Source organism: Pyrgilauda ruficollis, unplaced genomic scaffold (genome assembly GCF_017590135.1).
Source record: "Pyrgilauda ruficollis isolate IOZ18807 unplaced genomic scaffold, ASM1759013v1 scaffold19, whole genome shotgun sequence".
Classification (NCBI taxonomy): Eukaryota; Metazoa; Chordata; class Aves; order Passeriformes; family Passeridae; genus Pyrgilauda; species Pyrgilauda ruficollis.
Genome location: NW_024518095.1, coordinates 1,077,014 through 1,103,416, shown reverse-complemented (window position 1 = coordinate 1,103,416; position 26,403 = coordinate 1,077,014). Strand labels below are relative to the sequence as shown.

At 38.2% G+C, this 26,403-nt stretch overlaps 1 protein-coding gene across 1 annotated transcript in view; it reads left to right on the top strand.

Annotated features, from left to right (window-relative positions):
• The window catches only part of NELL2 (neural EGFL like 2), a 133,690-nt gene that overhangs the window by 44,654 nt on the left and 62,633 nt on the right, over positions 1-26,403 (top strand). Inside the window, exons 10-12 of the mRNA XM_041465590.1 lie at positions 9,347-9,438; positions 12,146-12,248; positions 15,226-15,354. Coding sequence (XP_041321524.1) covers positions 9,347-9,438; positions 12,146-12,248; positions 15,226-15,354 — 324 coding nt within the window. The remainder of the gene's footprint in view (positions 1-9,346; positions 9,439-12,145; positions 12,249-15,225; positions 15,355-26,403) is intronic.

Sequence of the window (26,403 nt, the reverse complement as noted above, 5' to 3'; positions counted from 1 at the left end):
AAAATCCCTTAACATTATTCTAAATCTAGAATTTTTTTCCTAACAGATGAAAAAATTTGAAGATATTATTAGGTTTCTTTTTTTTCTGTTGTCCAGCAAATTTTCCTTCTGTTTCTGATGTCTATGTATGTACTACATATGTAGTAGTGTTAGAATTACAGTGACATTATTGCTTGATGTAATAAATTGGTTCAGAAAACACCTGGTTTCAGTTGTAAGATTCCCCCCCCACTCCCCCATCCTGAAATCAGAGCGAGTAAATATGCTTGACTCATCTGGAAAATAAACCTGTTTTTTCTAGTAAACGAGCATGTCAGGTACTTTGAAGGTGGAAGATGAACAGGCGTGCTTCTCTCTATGCTGTTATTATTTTGACAAAGACATGTAAATTCAGGTATTATTTCCTTAAGATGTCTCACTAAGTTATAGTCATATTGACTAAAGTGCAGTATTTCTCTCTAGGCTAATTTTACAGGCTTGTAAAAGGGGAGTTTGTTTTGTACATGTTTTCATCATGCTTTATCTAGAAACCTTGTAGATCCTCAAGGCACCTAAAGAGGAAATCAGATCTGAGTGTAGCATAGAAGAGAATATGGTTGTTGTGAATATGGTTGTTGTGAATTTCTTAGACAGATTTCTTAATAGTAGTGGCATATGATTTTGGGATGCTTGAGTGTTGTCCCCTGTCTTCTGTGACCCTTTACGAACAGAGTTGGTAGTACAATGTGGGCCCCTAACCACATGTTTTTCATTTTACTAATTTTACAGTATTCTGTTGGCGAGTTGCTGTGAAGAAACATAGGAATAATGAATACACTTTCAAAGTAGAAAGTTAAAATAGACGTATAAATTAATAAAGGAATCATGTCCTTGGGGAATCACTGGTTCTATCAGTGCTAGTCACTTCCTAAACACCCTCTTCTAAGAGCACAGAAGCAGGCAATTCCAAAGTGCTGGAAGTCAAGCAGGTGAGGTCGAAGATCAGCTTGACTGAAAAAGGATCTTCTTTTGGTTGGAGCTAAGGCAAAAAAGGAAGGTGTACGCCCAGTGGAAGCAAGGCCAGGGGACATGAGAGGAGTACAGAGATGCTGCTTGCCACGGTAGGGAGAAAAGTGCTGCAGCTGAAGCTCAGTAGGAATTGAACACAGATCCATATATACAAACAGACTTAACTGCACAGTGTGTGAATTTGGTCTAATGTTTAGAAAGGTCCTCCTAAGGACAATAGGAGTATTAACAGATATTATTTTTTTTAAATTATCAGTGACTGTAAAACTTTCTTTCAGTAATGTAGTTCCCAAAGAAAAAAAGGAGTAGTTATATTAACAGCTGCTATGAACTCCAGCTTACTGTTTTTCTGTGATGAATCGGACTATCAACAGATACATTTGGGAGAAATTAGCTGTGACATAGCAGAATATGTGAACATCTGCTCCAGCTGCTTTTAAATTTTTAATTATTTCAAATACTGAACTGACTTTAGGCATGAGTGTTGTATTGTTTGAGATTGCACAATGGATTATTGTCACTTCTAGGAGCCTTGGGAAACAACATGTTAGATGTATATAGGTTTCTTTTAGAAACTGTCTTTTGAAAATTTCCAAACTATTGTTTTGTACCTGATTTTTTTAATGTTAGTTTTTGGTTAAATGTTATTAGATAATGAACGTTGGGAGTGAGTATATAAAAAAATTTAGAAAGCCAGTTTGCGTAACCAATTTTAATCAAGATTTCCAAAATGTGTTTACGCTGCTGTCTGTGTTAAAAACCTTTTGCTGAACTAATGCTAAGGACTTAGCTTAAGAATGTTAAATGCAGTTATCTGGAGTGTTTGTGATTATGCCAACTAATCCTGTCATTCTGGCTGAAGGGAGGGATGGAAGGATTGGCAGATTCCTTATGTGGGAACAGAAGTGGATGGAAGAAGAGTTGGGAGCATGAAACCCTGTCAGTTGCTGTACAGAGCTAGATGCAGGTGCTTTGAAAGCAGTGAGATCTAACAACAGCAATGGATGTGGTGCTCAACTCCTGGGAATGTCTGAGCACATTAGACTGGCCTGCGCCAAGAAGGCAAACGTGAGTATTGCTGTAACAGCCAACTTAACCAGGGGCTGCTGTTCATAGGAGAAGGGAAAGAACTTGGATCTGAGAGGAAAATATAAATACAGTGAGATGGATGCCAGGTCACAGGATGCTGTGCCTTCACTAGGGAGGTGTGTGCAACAAAGTGGCAGTGCAGGATTTTTAGCTAAAACATCTGTGGAAGCTGTTCTGGACCGAGGATATTCTGGTTGAGAAGAAAAGTGTCTGTAGGGTTCCTGATAGTTGCTTAAATATGAGTATAGTCTGTGAGTACTTAAATAATATGGCAAGTTTTGGTCAAAATCCTCCATGACTGTTGGAGGTTGCTGTAAGTTTTTTGAGCAGAAGCTGTGTGGAACCTTTGACTTGGGAGCATAGAAACAGCACTTCCAAGTTTTTTTCACCCTAATAAATGCCACCTGTACTATATAGTGGTGAAGCTTGTTGTTTTGTAGTTTGCATAGGAGCTTTTTAATGCTGTCAAATGAAGCTGTCAAAATGTGGGAAAATGCCACTGCACAGAGGCACTTGCCTTTTACTGAACATGTTCACATGATTTGTGTTCACAAAGCTGCAGAGGGCCACCATCTCAGTAGTCATGTGCAAAAATGTGTCTGTTAAAATTACACATAATTGGTGCACTGTTTTTCTTCATGGCGAATCTGGGCAAAATATCCTAATGAATGAAATACATTATTTTATTTTCCCTTTGCCACCTGTTGGAAGTATCTGGGGAGCAGAGTTACACCTTGTAAGCACAGCTCACATACTCGTAGGTGCATGTCTTCCCACCCATGTCATGTCCATGGATGGTTTTAACTTAGGGCAATGGAGAACACAAGCCTCTTTTTATGTAATAAATTAATGCTGACTGGTGTTACCTGTTTAGCTCTCATAGATTTCAAAATACTGACTCAAAAGTGTGCAAGTCTTTAGCAGTTTTTCGTTAATTTCATAAATTCTCAATACTCCATCTAAATCAGTTAATTTCATCTTGCATATGAATGCCTGTGACTTGGGACATTCTGATGGATGTATGGGTGAATTCAAGTATGTCTTGAAGTAAAAGGTGCTCTAGGGAGGTGTCTAGTGTTCTAAATTCTGCTATTTTTCTCTTAACAAAGTTTTCTGAAAAGTATCTTTTACAACTAGTCCAGCAGTCCAGCTGAGAAAATGTGGAACAAAGTACAAATTTCCTTGTCAGCATTTGATACAATATCTATTAGCACCTTCACTAAATAAAGCTATGTCACTGGTGTTGTGGATAGCTGACATGAGGAATTGATCAGATAATGTTTAATCCCATCTTTATGTGGATTAAGCAGGCCTGTAATATTTGCCTTTGAGTTCTTTTGGTCGGTCAGACTGTTGTTCTATTTATAAACCTTTAATATAATTGTAATACAGTTGTCATTTAATTAATATTAACCTCAATTGCTTTTCCTCTCTTGACACCCTCTAAGGCTTTTGTCTAAGGTGTTTGATTTTATAGTTTGACATTTCGCTGTGAAAGTTGTTTGGGTATTGGATTGTCAACAGTAGAGAATATAGTGAATTTGTCATAAAATGGGTGGGCATTTTGTTCACATTAGGCATGCCCAAGTTTTTAAAATACTATGTATATAGTTCAAAATACTCCGGTTCTCTTTAACAAGCAGAATATGGTCCATTGCACTAAAGCCAAAGTTTTGCATGTCACTGAGTAGAACTGTTTTGGCTGCTCTGTTTAACCAAGCTAAAGTTGCAGTGTGAATAGCAATAATGCCCTTTTAAGGGAAGCTGACATAGAACACTGTCCAGATGGAATCTTTGCTTACCAAGAGATACCTCCATTTGAGCAATTAGTGTGCATTGGGTTTGATTGGCTGCAGCCTTTTTCCCAGATTCCCCTGTCTGGCAGCCTACTTTAAAAGTTTTACTCATCTATTAAGGTCTATTTGCCTGAGCTGAACTGCTGTCAATAGAATTTTTAGTCATGTTTTCACTGCTTTTTCAGAGCTCAGATTACCTGTTTAGTCTTTAAGGATGACTCAAGGAGCCTGTATTCCAGGATTGAAATGATTCCTGTAGAAGACCTCTTAACATCTCCACAGAGGATAGATGAATTATGTAATTTCCTGGTAGCAGTTGATGAAAATATAGGAAATATGAGAGGTAGGGAAAGGAATTCAGCATTTCAGATTGACTCCTTGCCACTGTGACTAAACAGCCTATTAGTGTTGTTGGAGGTGTCTCACACTGTAGATTGAGTGATTCTAAGACTGGTATAGAACAATGGCTTTTTGTTTTAAATGTAATAGAAACATTTAGCTTTTCCAGCTAATAAGAAATAAGACACAAATAGTAATTGGTTCCTTGTCATGATAAAATTTCCAACTCTTTTTTTTCAGCTGAGGAAGCAGCTTTTCAGCAGTGATTGACTGGAAAAATTTGCAATATATTTTTCAGTTTCAAATTTGGAATAATTTTGAATTGTTGAGGGAGATGGCATGAAATGAAGTAAGTCTGCAGCCTCACTGACTGCAGCAACAGAGGAGTTTGTGCTTTCCAGAAAATGAGCAAAGAAGAAATAATGCCCAAATCCCAAAGATAAATGAAAAAGGGGTGAGAGCCATACCTAGTAATGATGTGGCTGTCAAGAGAGAGAAATTCAGGGAAGGTGGTGATTATCTCTGTACTTCTAAGGATAGAGCCACACTGTGGTTTTGCGCTATGTAAGCTTGCAAAGTAGGATTAATGGGACTTACACAATGCCTAGGCCTTCATCTCTGAGCAGTAGAAAACGTAATCAAAGAGATTCCAAGGGGGAGGTAGGAAAACTAAGTGAATGAGACAGGTTTGGGGGTTTTTCCTGCATGAGATAATTTTGGGTGTGTTTCCTCCCTCCCAACCAACTAACAGAAGTGAACAAAGAATGAAGCAACATAGACTTAATTACCATTTTTTAGGTTGTCCATTCATAATTACTGACAAATTTCACAAAACTGCCAGTCCTATCTGCCACTCATTGGGCAGTTGTGAATACAAGAAATTAAAGTGGTTTGAGGAGCTGACCAATGTGCTGAACTTTGTGGTTTCCCTTGGTGATAAGTCTGAATCTGAAGTAGCTGAGATGCCATAGGGAAGTGTATGTGCATTCTCAGGGGCAGGCATGCACAATCTAGACAGTGAAGGTGATAAATGCAGAAATGAGAAAATGTTCTACTTGACATTCTGAGAACTCAGTGAATGGACAGCAGGAATTCGCTGGGTCATGGATTTTGCAAGGACATTTAAAATAATACAAAAGTAAAGTGTCATTTGAAGGCCAGTGGGAAGAAGGATTGTGGAAGAGAAGGGATGGTTTAACAAACTGTTGGTAATTAATTGAACAAACACAGCTGGAGGGGACTCCTGAAAGATTCCTTTTGCTGGAAGAACATGGAGAAGATTCCATGTCATCACAATGTGCTAAATAATACTAAAGGATAGTTGCATTATTAATACAGCTGTGTAATTATAAGCAGACCTTGCTAATAATTTTTTAGACTCTGTACACAGATGCTTACCAGTGATTTGATCACTTTTTTGCATACAAATAGATAAAGAGTGGTCAAACTTCTAAGCAGGTTTGTAGGCTTCCTGTTTAGTCTTCTTAGAAACCTCTGCTTTGAACAACATATATTATTTTTAGGTACTGGAGGAATGTGGAAATTTGATGGCAAGAGGAAATGGTTGATGTAATTCAGGTGTAGATGAAATCCTTCATAGGCAATAACTTTAAAGATCTGGAACAGCTAATCATCAGGTAATGTCTCGACTGTGACAATCTCTTGAATGAAAGGACTTAGGAAGATGAAGGATGATATGCTTCCCCAGAGAGATTCCAACTACAAACTAATCAGGGTATCCTGGGAAGCATCTAGCCAAGCAGAAATTAAATCTTCACCGGCCTTTTGCATTTACACAGTACTAGTCCAGATGTTCGTGTTGCTGAAACATCTTTATTTCTGAAGGAAAATAAAGACAGGAATCGCCAACATCATGGAATGTTTACTGATTGTGACAGTTGCTGTCAGGAGGCAGGAGGAACGTTCTGTTCCACACTACCTGGGGTGTGGGTGCCAATGTCTTAGGATGAAAGACATGCAGAAAAAAGTTAGTAGATTTGTCTTTCTAGAAATCTTTCCATGTGTGCTTAATACTTAGCTAACCGGAATATCAGAGTTTTTAGAAGCCTCCAGGTAGCCTGATGTACATCTGCCCTTTCCTGTTTGTCAGGATGTCTCTTCAGTGGGCAGGGGAAGAGGAGTGGGCTGGCAAGAGAATGGGAAAAAGGCATTTGTGGCAGCACTGGGAGAAGAAAGGACACTGTGCACTGGCGAACTTACACCATCACTAAACCCACCAGTGTCTGTCATGATAAGTAAACATGGAGCCATGGTTTTAAGAAGAAATACCTCTTTTGAATGCTGTCACTGAGAGCAGCAGTCGATAAGAAGACATGCTTAAGCTTATGCTTAGATTATTCAGCTTAACAGTTTTTCAATTCAGTTTCAATTATTTTTTTTTTTAATTGGGCATTTATTGTATGTTGGGTTTTCTCTCTTTTATCAAACATAGTTTGGTCATTCTATATAGACAGGTCCCTGATACCTGGAGGCATTATAACCTTGTTGGAAAACTGCAGTAAAATGCTTGGATTGTTTATTTAGGGGACTTCAATGGATGAGATGGAATTTTCTTAGCCACATGGTGGCCAAGTGTTGTGATTGTGGAGGTGGGCATGTGAGCTATGCTGGAAATTTCTGGCAACCGCACAGGCTTGAATCATGCACTCTGCTGCCACGTTCTAACCTTTGAGATGGGAAAGGGTCAAGGGCCATCTGGGCAGAGCCATCTCTCACAGACTCAGAATTTCTAAGTTTTTCTTGTTTCCAAGGCTTTATGGAGAAGAGCTGATTTTCTTGTTGAAAGCAAGTGTTTGTGATACTGTGTCACTGCATTAGAATGGTTTCATGTGTAAAGACTTCCAAAGCCTGTTGGTGAAATAAAAAAATAGCTTTATGATTTCACACTAGGCTGGATGTATTTTTTTGATGGTTCTTCTGTATGTGTTATTTTCTATCTTTCTTTGAAGAATCAGGTTTGTTGCCATTAATAAGGAGACTGGGTTCTGTGGACTATGCTTTGAGGTAGTTTGTTGTTTTACTTTTTTTTTTTTAATTTGTTTTACTTCTTTTAAGATGCCTGGGTAGTCTCATTCATATGTTCAGAGTATTTTGGCTTCTGGAGCATATTTTCTTCTAAGATACAATGACAGTGATTTTGATGTCTTCTGCCTTTCTGTGAACAGTCATAATCTGCCAGTTGGGAACATGAGGATGTGTTAAGTTAACAGTTCATTGCCATTGTGTGATCCTCGGGCAATGCTATACTGCATTTTTTCCTGTCACATGTAATTGTTCTTAGAAACTGAAATGTATGGGGCAAGGGAAAAGGCTTCATATTTGAATATTTCAGTTTAGTGTCATGGCCTGTAATGCATAGGAGGTGATATGTATGACTGGTTGATTGTCTTGTCTTGCCTAGATTCCAGATCTGCTAGTTTATGGTAAAGATTTATGCAGAATTATTTCACATACTTCCTTCTAGAAGAGCTTGTTTTGGGGAGAGGAAGGAGATGCAGTATTGAGCTTTTATGACTCTTTGTGAGTCACACACACTCTAAGTGTAGTGGGTTGACCCTGGCTGGACTCCAGGCACCTCCGCCAAAGCGGCTCTCTCACTCCCCTCCACAGCTGTACAGGGAAGACAAAATGTAAAAAGGGATTAGTGAGTTGAGAGCATTTTGGATGCTCATATCACACAAGATAATTTAGATTTTATAATGTAATTATAACCAATATTTTTGAATTTCAAAAACCCCAATTTGTTGCTATACCCATCACTTATTTTTCATCATCAGTTCCGAAACTTTAATTTTTGCATGCTGACGAAGTAATAAGAAAGAGATGCAAGTAAAAAAAGGAAAGTAAAGAAGAAATGAAAATAAAAGGAATAATGCTAATTAATATAGGTCATTCAAAGTAAAAAATAAATAAAACATAAAGTCATATACTTTTAGATATTTTTAAATTGTCTACAAATTGCAGTCTATTTAAACAGAATGGATAAATCTCTCTGTGAAAGTATAATTGATTTCCATCTCCAAATCAATGGTTAGCAAACTAGACCTCTAACAAGTAATCTGGAACTTGAAACTTGTAACCTGCTCCCGTTATTTCAAGATTATGCTTACTTGATGAGCCTTGACTGTGTCAACAGTCAAGCAACAGAGACAGACATCTGATTTTCTGTACCTAGCAGGTACTTTACTCAGCCTTTATACTTTGCATAGTGTAATTGCAGTAATGGACCCATAAAAAAAAAAAAAAGGCAAGACAGTTTGTGTGAAGATGTTTTATGAAAGTCTTAAATACTGAACAGGAATTTTAGTGAGCAATCCAGTAGGATCTGTGTCAGCATGCTGTTGTAAAACCTGGTGCTGCTGGGGTGCAGGAATGGCACCAAGGCCATGGTATGACAAACACCAATCTTGTTGACATCTGTCTGTCATTTGATCATTGGAGACTTGATCCTATTTTTGTTGGGGGATAAAAAAAAAAGGTAGTCCCAAAAATAATTACTGTACAATAAACTTCATATACTTTAATATGCCTTAGCAGTAATGATAAAGAACTGGGATAATCAAGATACAAATCCATAATGTTTAAATAACTGTGTGGGGTGAGGAAGCATCAAAGGACTGTGATAACAAATAAACATGTGGCTTCAGTGATCACCCTTCATCATGCAACATTCCTCTCCAAGAAACTAATTACGTGTTAATGCCACTGTCTGTGCTCTCACAGCTCCGTTTTCCTGTGCGCCCGTGAGCTGTGTTGCAGGCAGTCACCTTTCTTGGTGTCACCTGAGACTTCTCTTCTGCCATCTCAGTAGCTCTCTGTACTTCTGTACTCCATATTGCTTCAACATCCTTCACCTTTCTACTTACGTGTGCTCTTTTGGGTACTTTGTGGGGTTTTTTTTCTCCTCTAATTTTTTTTTCTTATGATATCCTGGAGTCCTGTAGATGGGTTTAGAATATTCTTGCAGCTGAATCAGTCTTTTCATTTTGAAATGCAGTTCTCTTTAAGAAAATTTATCAATTCTATAAGCAGTGTGCCAACATGTTGATACAAAAATCATTTGTGTTGTGTTGTTTTGTTTTTTCTCTCTGAAGCGGTGTGTGTGTTTGAAGGCAGAACCTACTTTGAAGGACAAAGAGAAACTGTGTACTCAAGCTCAGGGGACTGTGTTCTTTTTGAGTGCAAGGTAAGAATACTCTTGATGGAATAAAAATTCTTGCATGTTAGAAATATCAAAGTCATGCTTTTGAAATATAGATAGGTGTACCTTAGGAAGTGACAGAAAAGGCATCTGATAGGTCCTGTGTTTATGTTTTCTGAGTTCCACATCAAATTTTTGCAAATAAATTTACTTTGCATAGCTGCAAGCTTTGATGATACAGCTTGACAATAAAGCAGCATTCTTTTTTCCCTAGGTATAGTCCCCACCATCAGTAATGAAACAACATTAGATTACGTATGGTTCCATCTGCAGTGTTATTGTTCAAAATTATGCTCAGGTGTAAGAGATACACAGATGTGATGGGGGCATAGTTTGGAATTCAGGATCGTTAGAGGAAAAGCTAGGGGGAAAAGAGGAAAAAAGAGCTGGTACACCAGGTATCTGGTATTTCTAGTGATGGAAATGGGGTAGGCTTGGGGTTTTTATTTGTAAACAGAATATACCTGATGCTGAGTCAGTCTTGCCCTGCTGGATGAATAAAGCTGCTCTTCAGGGCAGAAATATACTTTAGGGGCAAAATATACCTCAGGGACAGCTGAGGGTTAAGAATTACACTGCTGCAGTCAGTTGTGTGTTGTCTTTCTAGGGGAGGGATGGGGAAAAATCCTGTCTGGTTAGAGAGCTGCAGGCTGTGGGCTGGAGTTGAAAACCTGAACACGCATTTCTCAGCAGAGAAAAGAGGCGAGCAACTCCTCTCCCTTCTCGCCATGCAGCAGTCCATCTGACCAGTTTCTGGAAATTCAAACATTTTAATACAGTTGTTAAAGCCTATCTTACAAAGAAGAACTGGGAATTCTTGTCTAACTGCTGTTGATTTTAATCTTTATGAGTTTAATTGCTGCAGTAGGGCCTTTGAAACCCTTTTGAGAATGGCAAGAAGAAGGTGACCAGAAATAATTTTGGATTCAGCTGTAGGCTTTTTAGGGCTATGAGCTTGTATTTTCAACATGGCACCCAGGACATGAATTCTATGATTAGTCAATGGATATAATTAACAATGATCAAAAGTTGTGTGACATTGCCTTGTGTTCCTTGCAGCTGGCAATTGTGATACTGTATGAAAAAAATGCCTCTGTTGGCTAGTCTGTGTTTTGTTGATTAGAATTGTTTTCTGGTAGGCTGCCGCACTGTCTTGGTTGAAATAGTAAGCAACTGATTGAAATCTTGCTTTTTCAAGGAGTGAAGTATGCACAATTTCTGCTGAACAGCCTTGTGAATGATAATTCAGAGCATAAAATCTGTAAACTTTGTTGGTCATTTAGGAATTCATAGATGGGCATTATTTTATTACTACCAGAGTTCTCATAAAAGGATATAATTAATGACTTCAAGTGAAGAGGTATGAATAGGAATGGCACAGGTACTGGTTTCATGCTTGAAAGATTATAATGATGTTATCAAGGCAATGTATGGAAATTTTTCATTTTGTCTGGATGTAATTAAAAGCCTCATGTTTTGTTTTGATTGGCTGCTGCAGTTGTGCATGCTATAGACATGCATTTCACTTTGAATATTATAAATAAGTGAATGAAAAATTATCTTCCAAATTAGAATTTATAAAAGATTAAAATTAAATACAGAATACCTTAATTGATGTTATTTCTATCAAAGGTTAATTTAGCTTATGGGATTTCTGGGTTTTGTTTGTTCTAGTGTACAGCACATCTCTGTCTGGTTTGCTTTATTGTATTAGAAGATTAGGGCTGGTCTCTCTGTCAAGATTGTTTAAGGTAAAGTTTGAGCAGTCATTTTAATATTGGCCGTTGTGTACCTGTTCATCTTTATATTTCATGCTTAAAGAGGATTTAAAATTAAATGCTAGGCCAATATAATAATAATACTACACACATGCATACAATGGCAGATGCATTACTGTAGATGTTTTTCTTGCATGCAGAAATGCATAGTCCTGAGTTCACTGAAGCCTTATTTAACCACATCACTTCTTTTATTGGCAGATGCCTCTGAGGAACATGCTGTTGTTTGCCTTGTTTTCTTTCTTTGCCCTATCATGGCTAGAGCACTGCAAGACACATTATTTATGGCCTGAGGGAGACTAAAGGTGGTACACCCATGGTAGCCAGGTTGCTAAGGCAAGCTTTTTGTGCAGCAATTTCATGTGACCTGCATGGAGTGCCTGAACATACTTATGCACCATCTTGTGGTGTTGAACACTTCCAGATGCCTGATGAAAACCTCCCTTTCCTAACAGGGACTCGGTGCCAGTTTCTTTCAGTGTTGCTGCCACTGAAAGCAGTATGTTCAGAGATGCTCAAGTTTGATTTTACTTGCTGTGTATATAACAAGCTTCTTTAGAGTATTCATTATAGGGACCCTTGACTCTGGAATCTGCTGCCTCAGTTTTTGAGAAATAATTGTAACTCTTACAAGCATAATGCTAAGAGAAACTTCTGAGACAAGGTACTTGACAGCTAGGATAAGAGAAGAATGACAGTTGTTGCCACATTTCTGCTTGCTTGGAAAGGTTTGAGTATAGGAGAGTTCCTGATGCTTTTATTGTGCTGTGTTGTCCTCTCAAATGGTTTTTGAAGGTACCTGGAGTTTGGCCTAGGCATGGGTTTGTGTACATTACAATGGTGAAACTCCACTAAAGTTATAACTTCCTTTATTTCCTATCTCACAGTATTAATCCATTACCTCAATTTAACAGGACCACAAAATGCAGCGAATTCCAAAAGGCAGCTGTCCAGCTTTGAACTGCCCAGAATCTCAACAGATCCCCTTATCTCACAGTTGCTGCAAAGTCTGTAGAGGTAAGGTAATAGCAGGATATATGTAAGCTCAGTGTAATTTTTCATTCTTAGACATTACAAATAGATTTTTTTCTGATAATTTTGAATAAGAAACACCTATGCATGATGATCACTGTAGATCTTGGGAAGCTGAATAGGTAACAACTGCACTGTAACATCTGAAAATTGTTTGTAAAATGTTTAGTAATGTAAGTTCTGTGGAAAAAGCTTTTGTGTTTTATTCCAGCCAAAAATGAGTGGAGAGTCTAAGAAATGATATATATAATTAATGGTTTTTCTACACTTCACCCACTCCAGGTTCCAAATTAGACTAGAGAATATTAATGTTTGCCAGCATCTTTCTGGGGTGCTTTGAGATAACTCCTCAGAGAACTGTTTGTGCTAATCAGTTTTCAGGTACTTGGGTAACTTGTTCACCTCTCTGGGGTTGTAGTCTCCATCTATAAGCAGAAACTTTGGGAAATATTTTTGTGTGCTGTGCACCTTTGTGTGCTCCACCCAGTCTGATCCTTACCAAAGGAGATAGATGTAGGAAGTGCTCTGAGTCCTTGGCCCACCCTTTTGATCTGGACTAACACAGGTATCTTCAAAGCTATTAGCATTTGCATCTTCAAGTGGCTACATCTGTTTCTTCTACAGCTAAATAAGATAAATTGATACCTGGCATGAAGGAATGTGTTAGGCTCTTGGACTGATTTCAGGTATACATTAGTGAAGATTGCAGCTATGGTTATTTCTGTGCTACTCAGCACAAACATGAAGAATATGATTAATGACATCAAGCAGAGGGACAAGAAAGTAGAAGAAAATAACTAAAGAGAAGATAGGTCTTCAAGTCTGTCACAGTCCAAAAGGATTTTCTATAAAATTTTCAGTAGCTTAGAGAAAAGGATTCTGTTTCTTGTGCTTGGTATAGCTAGAAAATTTTAATGTATGTTGGTTGAGTGCTTTCTGAATATTTTCAATCCTCCCTGAACTATGCTAGCTTGGCTTCTCATGAGGCAAGGAGCTTATTCTTTAAATGAGAAGCTGCTGTAGGCTATTGTTCAGTAGCAAGTATTTTGTTTATTAATGCAGCTGCTGTACGAATGTTGAGAATCTTAATAATATTAATAATGAGTATGAAAGCCTTCACGCTTTCTGGATGACATGTATCCTCATAGTTCATGTCAAAATCTGATGCAATCCAATGCAGGCCGGGAAATCCAGAAATAAGCCTCTTGCTTTTCCATGAACTCAGAATTCATGAGGAGGGCAGCAAAAAGGTAAAAAGTAGATGTTGCCATGGCCAGAGGTTGCTCCTGATGCACGTGCTTCTGCTGTCATCAAGGAGTATTGGAGACCCTCTTGCACAGTTAAAGTGTAGAATATTTTGTTCCTTAATGTCCTGTGTTAGATGCCATCACTGTGGTAGCTGTGGTGGATGATGATGTCTGAGTAGCATTACCTAAGCATTCCTTTAGTTTAGAGAAACAACCCACAGCAGGGGGAAGAAAAGTTTTAGCCTGTCATATCACAATAGGTCTGTGATGTTTCTATCATAACCGTGTCACTGGGTCTCAGTACTAAAACATTTTTTCTCTATGGGATCTTCTGCTTCCTTGTCTTCTTTTGCTTCATTCCTGTTGTTTCGCACTGTTCCTGAGCTGTTCAAGTGCAAAAGACTTCTTTGACCTGACCTCCAAGCATCTCTGCTGCCACTGTCCTGCTTGGGGTCCTTGTTTAACTAGGCTTCTGAGAGGTTAGAGTTAGAAGCTCTTTCACAGCAAAATATGAAGCAGAAACCAGGTGGAATGATAAAACTAATAATCTTTACTGCTGAAAAATATTTTTTTGCTATTATGCAAGAGGCTTGTGTTGCAGCCTGATGCCAGCTTGCATTCTGGAGCTGTTGCTGTTACTCCAGTCCTTGTCCCCTGAACTTAGCCTACACTCCCAAGATCTCCTGTGGTTTTCAGAGAAGAAAGTAATTATTGGAAAACACTGCTGCTGCTTGATCAATTAATGCTTCAGTGAAAGAAGGAAACTTGAAACAAATAAAATTAATGAGAAAACGTGGAAGGAGACAAACTCTACACCTTTATATACAGATCTGGAAAATGTGAAAGATTCAACTCAGTTTCTAGAACCAGCTTATGTTGTACAACAACATTAAATAATTAAATTTCTTGAGAGCAAACAGAAGAAATTTTAAAACAAACCTACTGAGTTGAAAGGCTCAATCTAAATTTTCCAGCCTGGAAAAGAACTTCATAGTCTTAAAAATTTATAATTAATCTACAATGTAAAATGGCTACACTAATGGAAAAAAAAAAATAGAAAAAAAAAGAAAATAGGAAGCAGGGATGGCTAACAGGTGAGATTTAAAAATAAAATTCTCTGTAATGGAAAGAATGATGTAATAAGGGAAGAGTATTCAGTTAGTGGAGGAAGGGAAGAGGTAAGAGGAGAGTAAAGCAAAACAAGTCAATGCTAATCAAAGACTTTTGGTTAAATATAGAAGGATTTTACAAATACACTTAGGAACTAAAAGTGCTAAAAGTAATATCACTAGTAAATGAGATGCTGAGTGTCTAAGCTGTTAAGGTCTTTTATACATGTGCAAACAAACAAACAAACAAAAGCAAATGACAAGAACTATATAATTAAGACATGTCCTGTGAAAGTAATTAACAATGACAAGGAGACAGTAAGGGGATTTAAGCTAGCCTCCTATCCAGCTGCTTCAGATCAATGCTATAACCTGAAATTGAATTGAAGACCTAGAGACAGTCCTTTCTGGTGGCCTTTACTACTCCTCTCATCCATTTCATGCTTGGTACAATTTGTTTTTCTGTATCTCACAGACAATAGAAAGGTATTCTTTGACCTACCTGAGGAAAAAGAACTGAAAAAAAAAGTTAGCACTGTCCTTGACAGGTATGTTTTGTAATTCCTGGATTATTTTTAACTCTCAATCATGCTTGTTTCTGTACAGGCCATGACTTCTGCACTGAAGGACATAACTGTGTGGAGCACTCTGTGTGCCGGAACCTGGAGGACAGAGCTGTCTGTAGCTGCCGAGACGGCTTCCGAGCCCTGCGAGAGGACAATGCCTACTGTGAAGGTGATGCCTTGTGCACAGGCTTAGCACTTCTGTATAAATTACTGTGGGATGAGTCTATTGATTCATAAGCTGTCAGAGGGATAGATGTATTCAATACAATGAATTAGATGTTGATTAACTAAAATAATCTCTTCAATTAAGTTCTTTAAAAGAAAGTAAAAAAAATCTGATCAGCATGGAGGTAACCTGTTAATATGGCTGAGGTCTTGATCTAGAAACATGCTTCCATTCCAAAAATTTTCATAGGAAAATTTTCCTTTTTTTCCCCATGGTATTCAGATACTTAGGCAATCTAAAATCAACCATATTAGTGGTTGAATAAGAAAAACTTATTAGTGTAATATTTAGTTTCTGTTTTTCAGTGTTGCATATTCCTATTTTCTTTCCTCAGGAAGTAAGAAATGCTATAGATTAGATTCTAGTGTTGTTAGTCACACTGAGTAAATAGTCATTATTTGAGTTGCTCTATTGGTATCAGAGAGCAACAAGCTACTTAATCAGAAGAGAATCATCTGTACATCTAGCAGCATCATCAGGTGAAAGGAACCCATCCCCCCTCCAGCAGTGAAAGCCGAAGTCCTCTGCACAGTCTCCCAGTGTTGCTGCTGACTGTTGCTCTGCCTCATGAAAACCTTGATTCTGTAAACACATAATACCAGTGTGCTGTCAGGCCATTCTCACCATAAAGCTTAAATGTTGGCAGCAGAATGGGCTTTGACTGGTAAGCAGTTCTGTTCAGATTACATTGAAAGTCAAGCATCTGTGAGGAGATGTAGTTTAAGGTACTCTGTGGTTCCACCTAATACCTGCATTATTCTCTGATGATGCACAATAAATGGGATAAACTGAGGCCTTTTAAGATTGTTCCTTTGGCTGAACTCTGCCAAAGTTAATGCCCAGAGCTTGCTTGAGTTAGTAGCTGCATTAACGTCAGTGGGAATGCTCATTTGTAGGCTTACATTTGAGAATTTGTGGCAGTTTCCAGGAAAGGAGCATATAATTAATTCAGCTTTATATACATCTCTACTTAATTTTTATGGTAAAATTCTGATGTAAGCTGGTTTTGAGAAGCAGAACTAAAAATCTTCCAGAAACAAATCCCTTGCCCCCCATCATGCTCCAGGAGGTATCTGACCCCAGGACCTGCTGTGTAACTTGTAACATCAACTGCTTTTTATCCCATAGTCTCTGGAAACTGCTGAGGCTTATGCTGTGGATCTGTGTTCTAGGAACTCATCAGCCATTCCCCATTTTAGGGAGTCACTGCAGCAATGGACTTATGGTGAATTTAGGGGCTTTAAGAGGTTTTTTTACCTGCAGCTCTATTGTCACTCTGCCGAATGAAAGCAAAAAAAATGAATTACACTTTCTTGGTGATCTCCATGTCTCTCACTTTAGAGTCTGTTGCTTTGTGTGTAACTTGCCAGGCATGCTGTAAGCAAAAAGAGGAAAGAAACTTTTTAATGAGCATTGAGGGTGATATGTTTGATGAGGACACAGTAGATTATCATATGTGAGGCTGATGCATTCTTATTATAAGAGGATTTACCAGTTTGTGCAGTACCTGATTTCAATATGATGATCTTTTGGGAAGATTTCTTGGCCCAATTGTTTCTGTATGGGAAAATTACATTGGTTCTGAGTGGCAGTTATGAATCTGCTTAACTTCTTTCAGAGAACATGCATAAGTAAATAAAAAAATTTGGACATGTTATTTACATAAAAATAATTTTTCTTATTACATTTATAGGCATTAAATTGTAACTTAAAAATGTTCCTGATCCAGGAACATTTGCCCATGTTGAAGTTAATGGGAATAAGTTACACTAGGAAGATGTGCCCACATGAGCAAAGCTCAGGAGGTTGGGTCACTTCCCAAGAGGTTCTCCCTGCCAGAGGTGAAGCTGCCTCAACAGGCAAACCATCCTGGCTTTGCTTCTGGTTCTGTACTGTAGCTGTGGTGTTGGCACCACACTTGAGCTATGCACAGTTGGTACAGGGGTCCGGGCCTGCCCTTGACTGTCCATCCCTGACTGACTGTGAGGTCATGTGCTGGAAGGATGGGAGATAAGGCTGCAAATTAAAACTTCAGGACTGTTTTTGTGGAAGGGGCGGGGGACTGAAATACCCATGTTTCTTCAGAGTTGTGCTTTTATTATTGTATCCCTTTTCCAGTTAAAATGTCTCTTTGAGCAGAGGATTTTATTTCTGGAAAGAGACTCTTACTTTATATACTAAACTAACAAACAGCAAAAGGCACAATGGCTGTAGTGTAACACCAAGTCTTTTCAGAGTCCTGTGCCTCATCTTGAAAGGCTGAAATGGTCCCAACCTCCCTTTCTCAGTGGCTACCCTTTCTTCACTCTGCTATTATTCACTCTTTAATTGCAAGCAGGGCCAGGTATAGAGATGTCGAGTTAACACAAAGCCTTTCAGAGAAGGCTTTTTGTAATTGCTAGAGCCCACAGATATGAGAGCTGTTTTTGTGTTTGCACTGCACAAACTGCAGATCTACTGCAAAATTGGATGTCATTGGCTCTGTGTTAGAGCCAAGTTTCACTAAATACAATCCTGATTTGTGCTCTCACATTATCAAAATGGAAAGAATAAACAGAAGTAATGATGCTGCTATTTGCAGAACTTTTCCTTAAGGAGAAGAACAAAAATAAAACCACTCAAAGCTGGTGTCAGTGTGGGTCTGAAAAAGCTGCATAAATTTTACCTGAATGATGGAAGAGTTTGGCTTCTGTCCTAGAATGAGCCAGTGCTTTTCTGAAGCTGCGTGATGTCTCTAGATCCTTTTATGGTGAAGAACTTTGTTATATTATAATAATATTTGTTGATATTTACATCACATTTAGCTTTCCTTCAGAGTACTGTGTAAAGCAGTACTTAAAGAATTGGTATTTCTTAATTTACATGCTGGAAGCCTTATTCCAAATACTTTAAAATCTATTTTCTGCCTCAGGCTATGATGCAGTTTGAGATACTTTGTGAGCAAGTTGTGTATGGGTTATGCTGTGCTGCCCAGGTGTAGGTGCTTTTAATACAGCATCCTACCTAACAATAACAGCTTACTAAAACAGGTGTTCTGGTGAAGTGTAATCAGTTTTTCCCAAAGCTACATCTGCAGTACTCTCGAACTGAAGATTACCCTCTGGAATATATTTCAAGGCGTGTTCAATACCCACTGCTTTTATGATGGTGAGTTATGCTGAAAAGGCTTTTCAGGGTAAAGGTTGTGACTCTTGGCTACCAAGGTAATTTGATGCATCTAGAGGAGCATATTTCAACTATCTCTCTGCAAAATCTGATTTCAGTTCAGAAGTACTGCCAAGGATTGCATAGATTAAATAGAGAGCAGAAGAAGCTTGAGAAAGAAGACAGGAGAATACAATAATTTTTGTGGTGACTAAGACAGAACATGGCCTGAGAAACTGCATTATTTACTTCTTTATCAAGAGGATTATGCCTGATGCAGAGGCTATTTTACATCACATATCTATCTTGGCTGTGATAGAGTTAAATTTCTTTGTAGCAGCCTGTGTGGTGCTGTGGTTTAGGTTTGTGATGTCATTCTCAGCAGTGAAAATAGGAGTACAGTGTGGCTGTTTCTCAGAGATTGGTCGAGCATCAGCCTGCTGGTGGTAGCTGCAGAATGGTTACCTTTGAGTCCTTTTTTTTCCTATCCCCTTCACTTTTTTTATGATATTAAAAATATTTTATTTATATCAACTCATGAGTTTTTTCCTCGCTTTTGCTCTTTTCGTTAATCCCTCCATCCCATTGAAGGGTTGGGCAAGAGAGGAGCTGCTGGGTGCTAAATTGCTGACCAGGGTCAGCCTTCTACAAATTTATGTTATGGGTGTGTGGACCTTGATGTTTACTTTTTGATATTTGGATATATAGTTGTACTATTTACACAGTATACAGCATAGTTAATGTAGAACAGTTTTTTGTGAAACAATTTTCAATTTATATTCTAATTTATTCTTTCTCCTCAGTAACTATTTTAGTTTCTCTGCTGTTGTCATGTTTGTCCCAGTTTCAAGCGTAGCAGATGAATTTAGACCAAAGACTGAATGACTTTGTCTGGATTTGAGAATTACATCAGCTTCACTGATGATTGTCCCTTGAGGGGAGAAGGTTTTCAGTTGACAAATATGCTTTTGAATAAGCTGGCTTGATTTGAATCATTGTCAGTGGAGGGAAGTAAGCAGTCTTAGAGGAGAAATTGCCTCTTTCCAGAGATTTCTGGAGCATGTCAGAAATGACACTTAGTTAGACCTTATCAGTTGTCCCTTAGCTCACAGTTGTATGTTTTTATTCTGTTCAGAAAGATTTCCTAATTTATCCCTTTGTATGCTTAAAAATACTATTAATCCTCTTCCCCAACAACATGAATATTGCACTTCTTCACTTACCTAATTAGTGCAATGTGTTGTTATTCTTCTTGTTAATCTTGTTGGTTTTAACTACTGGATTACAAAAGTAAAGTACATTTGCAAAATTAATTTTACTTCCACAGATTATAGTGAAAAGAAATCTTTTAAAGGGTAAATAGTTATAATCATATTGCAGTGGGTTGCATGTTGCATTGTATTGGCCAAGTAGAGTTATCAACAATATACATTTCTTAAATTAAGTGTAATATTGGGAGAGTGTAAGCAAGAGACTTGCATAATGGAGATAACCCTCAAAGTATTAGAATATATTCTATTAAGTCCTCTGGGTCTTTAAAAGACAGTACTGAGCTATTTGCTAGCTTTGCTCTCTTCATGGTATGCACCATTTTTTTGAGTAAGAGTCCTACTTAAAAGCTCTACACTACTGTCAGCTTTATGGACCTGGGAAGGTTACTCTCCTTTCCCTCTTCAAAGAAAAAGTGAAAAGTGTCAGTAGTATCACATGTGGCTAAGAAATAAAGACTTCCATCTCCATCAGCTGGCAGTTTGTTTGAGTCAGTACCTAGTCATTTGGAGTTGGGTTGGGAAACCAATGAAGCAGAAAGAAAAACTTTCACTCCAGGAGGGAGAAATTTTATTTCCAAATTTCTATCAAAAACTAATTAAATTTTATTAATATTAAAATGAAATATTAATATAAAATAGTATTAATATATTATCAAATTTTTTTCTCATCAAAAGCACTTAAGTGTCATCTTATTCCATCATTATGTTAGTGAGAAATTTTAATACTAGGAATTAGAAAAGCAGTTTTAATGTGTCAGTGAATTGGAGTGGGACCATTCCTTCTTGTCTGCCATAGCTTCAATTAAGGAAAATAATAAAATTTATTCCTAACTTAAAGTGCAGAAGTGGTATCTCTGACACTAGTTCATAAATTGTGGTTCATACTGAGGTACAGATTGTGCCATTACTTGTAGCAGGTAGATAGTTTGTATGTGTACAAATTGTAGAACGTATTCAGTCTTACTTGATTTTGTTTACTTATACATTAATTATGTTTGGAATTATTCATCCAGACATAGCCAGGATTGAGAATGATGTTACTACAATTAAAAAAAACCAAACAGCTGAAACTAATCATATGAAGAGAGCTTCTTGAAAACTCTTTTAAACTCTGCTACTACGATCTGATAAGGAGAGGTTTTATTGCACTGAGAGCAGTCCTTTTCCACTTGCAGTATAAACATATGATGTAATTTGTCTTCAGCTGAGACGTTAAGGTGAAAGTTTCCATACAAATTAGGAAGATCTGCAAGCAAAAGAGAAAAGAAAATAAAGCCTTAATTTTGTTATTTTACTTTTGGTCCAGTTTTCATTGTTAGCTGGGAGGTGACTACTGAAAAAATTAGGTGCTTTCACTGTGTGAAAAGTACCCACAGCCAAATGGCTGTGTTTCTTTTGTAACTTTTAAAACTTCAGTCTAAAAGTGCAACATTGCTTAACAATGCATAAAGGCTAAATTCCCAAGAGTTGTAAAAAAGACACAGAAATGCCTTGTGTTAAGACAAACTGAATTTAAAACAAATATTCTTTCATGAAGAATGCAGAGCAATAGCAGCCACAGTGTTTGTATCTGTTCTGGTACCCATAACTAGTTTGGCACAGTTTGAAAGACAGCTGAGTTGTGGTATCAGCACTTTTCTGTGAAAGAGGCAGTAATCTGCCAGGTAGCTCACAAGAATATGCTGCATGGTTTAGACCCAAATAGAGTCTAACCCACACATGGGGGCCTTACCACTGCTTACAGATGCTGTCTTTACTGTCTTCCAATAGGGAGTTTTAAAATACATAGGTGCAGTACAATCTGTGCCATTCTTTTCTTCCTGAGAAGAACCCGATAGACATTTGTAGTCTCTGTATAAAAATATTAATGCTCCTCATTACCCTTTTAAAACAGGGGAAAACAAAAACATGATGAGTGGCAAGTATTTGAAATTCTTGATATTCACAGTTCAAAATGATAAGTTGTCATACTAAAATAAGAAAAGAAAAATATTATTTTGCAATTCAGATTTAAAGACCTATTTCTAACTAAGTGCAGTGCTGAAGGGGGTTGGATCATGAGCTGGAGTGCCAGTAAGTTGTTCTGATTTTCAAAATTGACTAATTAGTCATATACAACATCCTTTTTATTCTCAGTGTGCAACTATATCAGACCAGTTATTTGGAGCCTAACGAAAGGCCCCCTGGGATGCTTTCGTGTCTGACAAATAACTATATATAATTACTTGTTTCATCATGTATACACTACTATATGAATTAATGATAAGGTATTAAATAGTAAGAAGATGCAGTTGGCCAAGTAAAATATTCCATGATGGCAGACAGTATTTGTTTTCAAAATTTTCCTGTGAGATGTATTTTTAAAACTACATATGTGTCGAGTCCAGTGATGTTTTCACAAGACTGAGATAAAGATTTCCATTTCTTCCATGAGTCTCACATTCGTGAGTACCTGTTGAGCAATATCTCCTACTGCATGTTTTAACAAGGACAGTTTTATCTCTACAGTCTGTCTTCCTTTCCAAAAACTGGGGCAAGTTGAAATAAAAACAACTCTTTGTACTGTTAAAAATGATATTTCTGAAATGCTGTATTGTTGTATTGTGTCCTTGCAAAGCTATATAGAACTTTTGTCAAGGAATGCAGACCTTGAGTGACTTTGCTTTTATTTCAAGTATTTTTTTTGTCCTGATGGCCTTTTCATAGGCTGCAGGAGATGGACAAAGAAATCATGAACTTAAGCAAAGATCAGAGATTTAAAATAGCATGAAGGGAAAAGAACGAGGATATGTACAGTATGTGTGTGTTAACTGTGGAGTTTAGTTAGCGGCTAGGAAGTAACATGCCCTGTGTGAAGAACCAACACTTAGAATTTATTTTTAGTCTAATTAATGCTTTATCAGTTTAGTCAAGGTGTAACAACATCTTACTAGTTTACTTACAAGAGTGCTAGCTCTAGTGTGAGAGTCCAACTCACCCAGTTTCTCTACAGGTCTGTTAATAAAATCAATAGTAAAATCAATATACACTAGTAACTGCCCAATTCTTTTTACCCTCCCTACGCATTGCTGCATGAGTTGTTAGTGATGAAGTTCTTTTTTGGCACCAGCATGGTGGGGACAATGGAAGGTTATTTTACTCTTTTCTTCTTCGTCTTTATGTATGCTTGAGGTAATTTTTGTAGGTTTTAACTCAGCATGAGGGGTATGTTCTTATAGTTGATTCACAGGGCTAGATTAATTGTGATTCCTTAGTTCTAGATTTTATCTCTTTGGGGGAGGAGAGACACACAGGTCCAGAAAAGTAAACAAAAATAAAAGTGATAAAACTCCCCAAGAGCAAAAACCAATTTTGGACATAGATTGTATACATATTACCCCTTGATAATTTTGCTGTAGGAGCCAGATTTTTTACTGGCTGTTGGTAGCCTCAAAAGCACAGGGTGTAAAGAGAAGGAAAAGTTGAAAATTATCTAAAGAGGGTAGGAGTGATAACAACTATGGTGGTGCTGTCAGCTGGAATAAATAACATGAAAAAATACACAATTTTGATTGAAGTTGATGCTTACATCCTTTGTGGAATATGTCAGTTGTAAAAACTGCTGCAGAGGATTTGACAGAGCAAAGCAAAACAAAAGTGCAGTGATTGTTTTGTGACTGACTGGAGGTAACAGCAGTAGTTAAACCATAGGCTTGACAGGTGATGGAGAGTCTAGAAATAGTATTGGGAGGAGGAGGAGTGAGGGCTGTGCCAGAGCCCCAAGATATTTTTTCATCTTAGACGGCAAGTGAGAAAGGGTTTATACAAAAAGAGACACATAGAAGAGAGTGTTATGGAAATCAAAACACACAAGATATTGAAATCAGGCAGTAGATAAAAATGAAGGGAAGCTGAAGAGAGTAGGAGCTTGGAAATATGGTCAAGAGAGTGTGAGAGACCCTACTGGGAATATTTTTATTAGAGCAATGAGCCAGGCAGTTTTAGCATAGTAAACATTTGAGCAGTTGGGAAGGTAGTGTATTTGGTGGTAGAAATACAAAAGCCCAGTACTTTCACAGGTGGGTAAGCCAGTGGGATCTTGCTTCAAAGTTATGCTCTGTTCTTTTAAGTAAGAGCTGATGGTGAAGGGATGGGTTGAGTATAGGAGGAGAGACAAAGTGACCAAAATCTGAAGACAGGACTAAGTGTAGGTAGAAAGTGGATGCAGGAGGAAAACAGCAGAAAAGCTTGATGTCAGAGGTAGAAAGTGAGAAAAGTAGGACTTGGTGGTGGAGGGATGACAAAGAGAAGGTAAATGGGCAGAATTTTTCCTCTGCGATCCTGTTGCAGGTGCAGAACAGGTTATGTTTGCAGTAAAGATTTTAAATCTTCGTTTACCTTTTTAATGGTATTGATTGCTGTGAATGGTCACTGTTCATTTTCATAGTCCCTTAAATATTGAGCAGCATCTGCTGATTTTGTGATGCCCTTTTTCTAGGTCAGGGCCAAGAAAAGAGTCTCAGTATTTCCCCGCTTGTCCCATTGTATGGGTCAGGTTGGTATGATAAAGCTGAGGGCCTGAAAGGCCTGTGTTGTGATCATTGTTACAGGCATCCATCCTTGGGATTCTCAGTGGAGAGGCCCAGGATTCAAAGGGCTCCAGGCACACTGCAGCTGCAAAGGGCATCCCAAGGGGACCACAAAACTGCCACAACATGCCTTCCTCCAAAGCTTTCCTTCTGGGAGGCTGGGAGGAGACTCAGCCAGGACAGGTGACCCAAACTGGCCACAGGAGTTTAGGGTGGTGATGCCCTTGCTCTTACCAGCAGAGCTCTTAGATCGGGATTGAGATGTGCTGATGCAGTTTGTGAGCGCTGAACAAACATTAGCCTCTTGAGCAGGTAAATGTGGAGCTTTATATTTATAGGCTGTGATAACATGTTTTTTTATTAACATAAAAACTATGGGGGTTTTATTTGTTTTATTTTAAATTGTAGGGCTAATCTACTCTGCTCTTATGTTAAGGGCAATTTTTAATGTGTTTATGAAATAATTTTTTTTATAAATAAGGCTTTTCGTGTTCCTGTTCCCCTTCTTCCTGGGTAGTTAATGTTATTTCTTGCAAAAAATCCTGCAAGAGTTTTAGCCTTTCCATTAAAACTCCATAGTGTCTAACACCAGTGATCTCCCAGGCTGCCATATACCTCTCTAAGGGTGACCAGGGAGATCACTGATGTTACTCCCTATCGAGTTTTAAGGGAAATAGCTGCAGGCAAGACACTATTCATAAAGGATCCTCAATTCTGGGAGTAGCCTCTTCTCATAGCATCTGGTAATTACTGACTTAGTGATAATGACTAGACTCATTTGTTCTGGCAGGCTTTTGTGGTGGATGAAGGTAGTGATGTATATAGGGCAGCCTAAGGAGTGGCTTTGTTTGTTTGTTTGTGAGGCTTTAGTCAACAATGATTTATAGATTGCAGGTCAAGTTCTGTTGTTATTAATGGGATTGTAAAATATAACTGGGAATTTTACACTGGGGAAGCAAAGTCATTAGAGTGCAGGAGAAAGGGATACAGGGAAACTTTTCTTTGGTTATATATTTTGCATAAATTTTGTTTGAGTGCTTGGGGGAATAAAGAAAGGCAGGTTTTTCAGGGTTTTTTTTCCTGTTTTTGGTGTTTTTGCAAGTATAAATAAATCATTGAAGTGCAGATTCCAAACACTTTTGCACTAACCAGTTTTCCCAGAGGTGCCCCTTTTATCTGTTCCACTGGGAATAGAGCAGGTTGATGATCTCCATGACTACACTGTTGTCAGTATATCACAGCTGGTGTCTCAGTATCACATCACAGACTTCAAGCACACAAGTCTTTATTGTTGAATGTATAGAGCCATTGGAGTGGTGCATTCATCCTATTGAACTGATTTCAGCATCTTACTGGCTGAACAGCAAAACCTGAATATGCATTAATATGCTAACTAAGCTTTTTGGGAGAAGGAAATTAAGATAGATGTTGTAGGATTTCTTAGATATGGAAATGCATAAGATGTTCTGTTGTGCATTTGTATCTAAAGGTGGCATGCTTGTTTTGGCCAAGGGAGGGTTAATTTTCTCCACAGTGGCTGGTGTGGGGCTGTATTTTGGAGTTTTGCTGAACACGGTGATAATAGAGATGCTTCTATTGAGCAGAGCTTACACAGAGCCAAGGCCTTTCCTGCTTTTTGTACTGCCACACTGGGGAGGAGACTGGGGGTGCCTGGGGGGCTGGGAGGAGACACAGCCAGGACCCAAACTGACCACAGGGAGATTCCAGCCCATGTGCCATCATGCTCAGTGCATGCACTGGGGGGAAGGAGGAGGAAGGGAGGACTTATGGACTGATGGAGTTTGTCTTCCCAAGGCACCTTTAGATGTGATGGGGCCCTGCTCTCCTGGAGATGGCTGAGCACCTGCCTGCCATTGCAAAGCAGGGAATTAACCCCTGGTTTTGTTTTGCTTGTGTGTGCTCGGCTTTTGCTTTCCCTATTAAACTGTCTATATCTCAGTCCACACGTTTTCTGTCTTTTATCCTTCTGATTGTCTCCCAGATCCCAC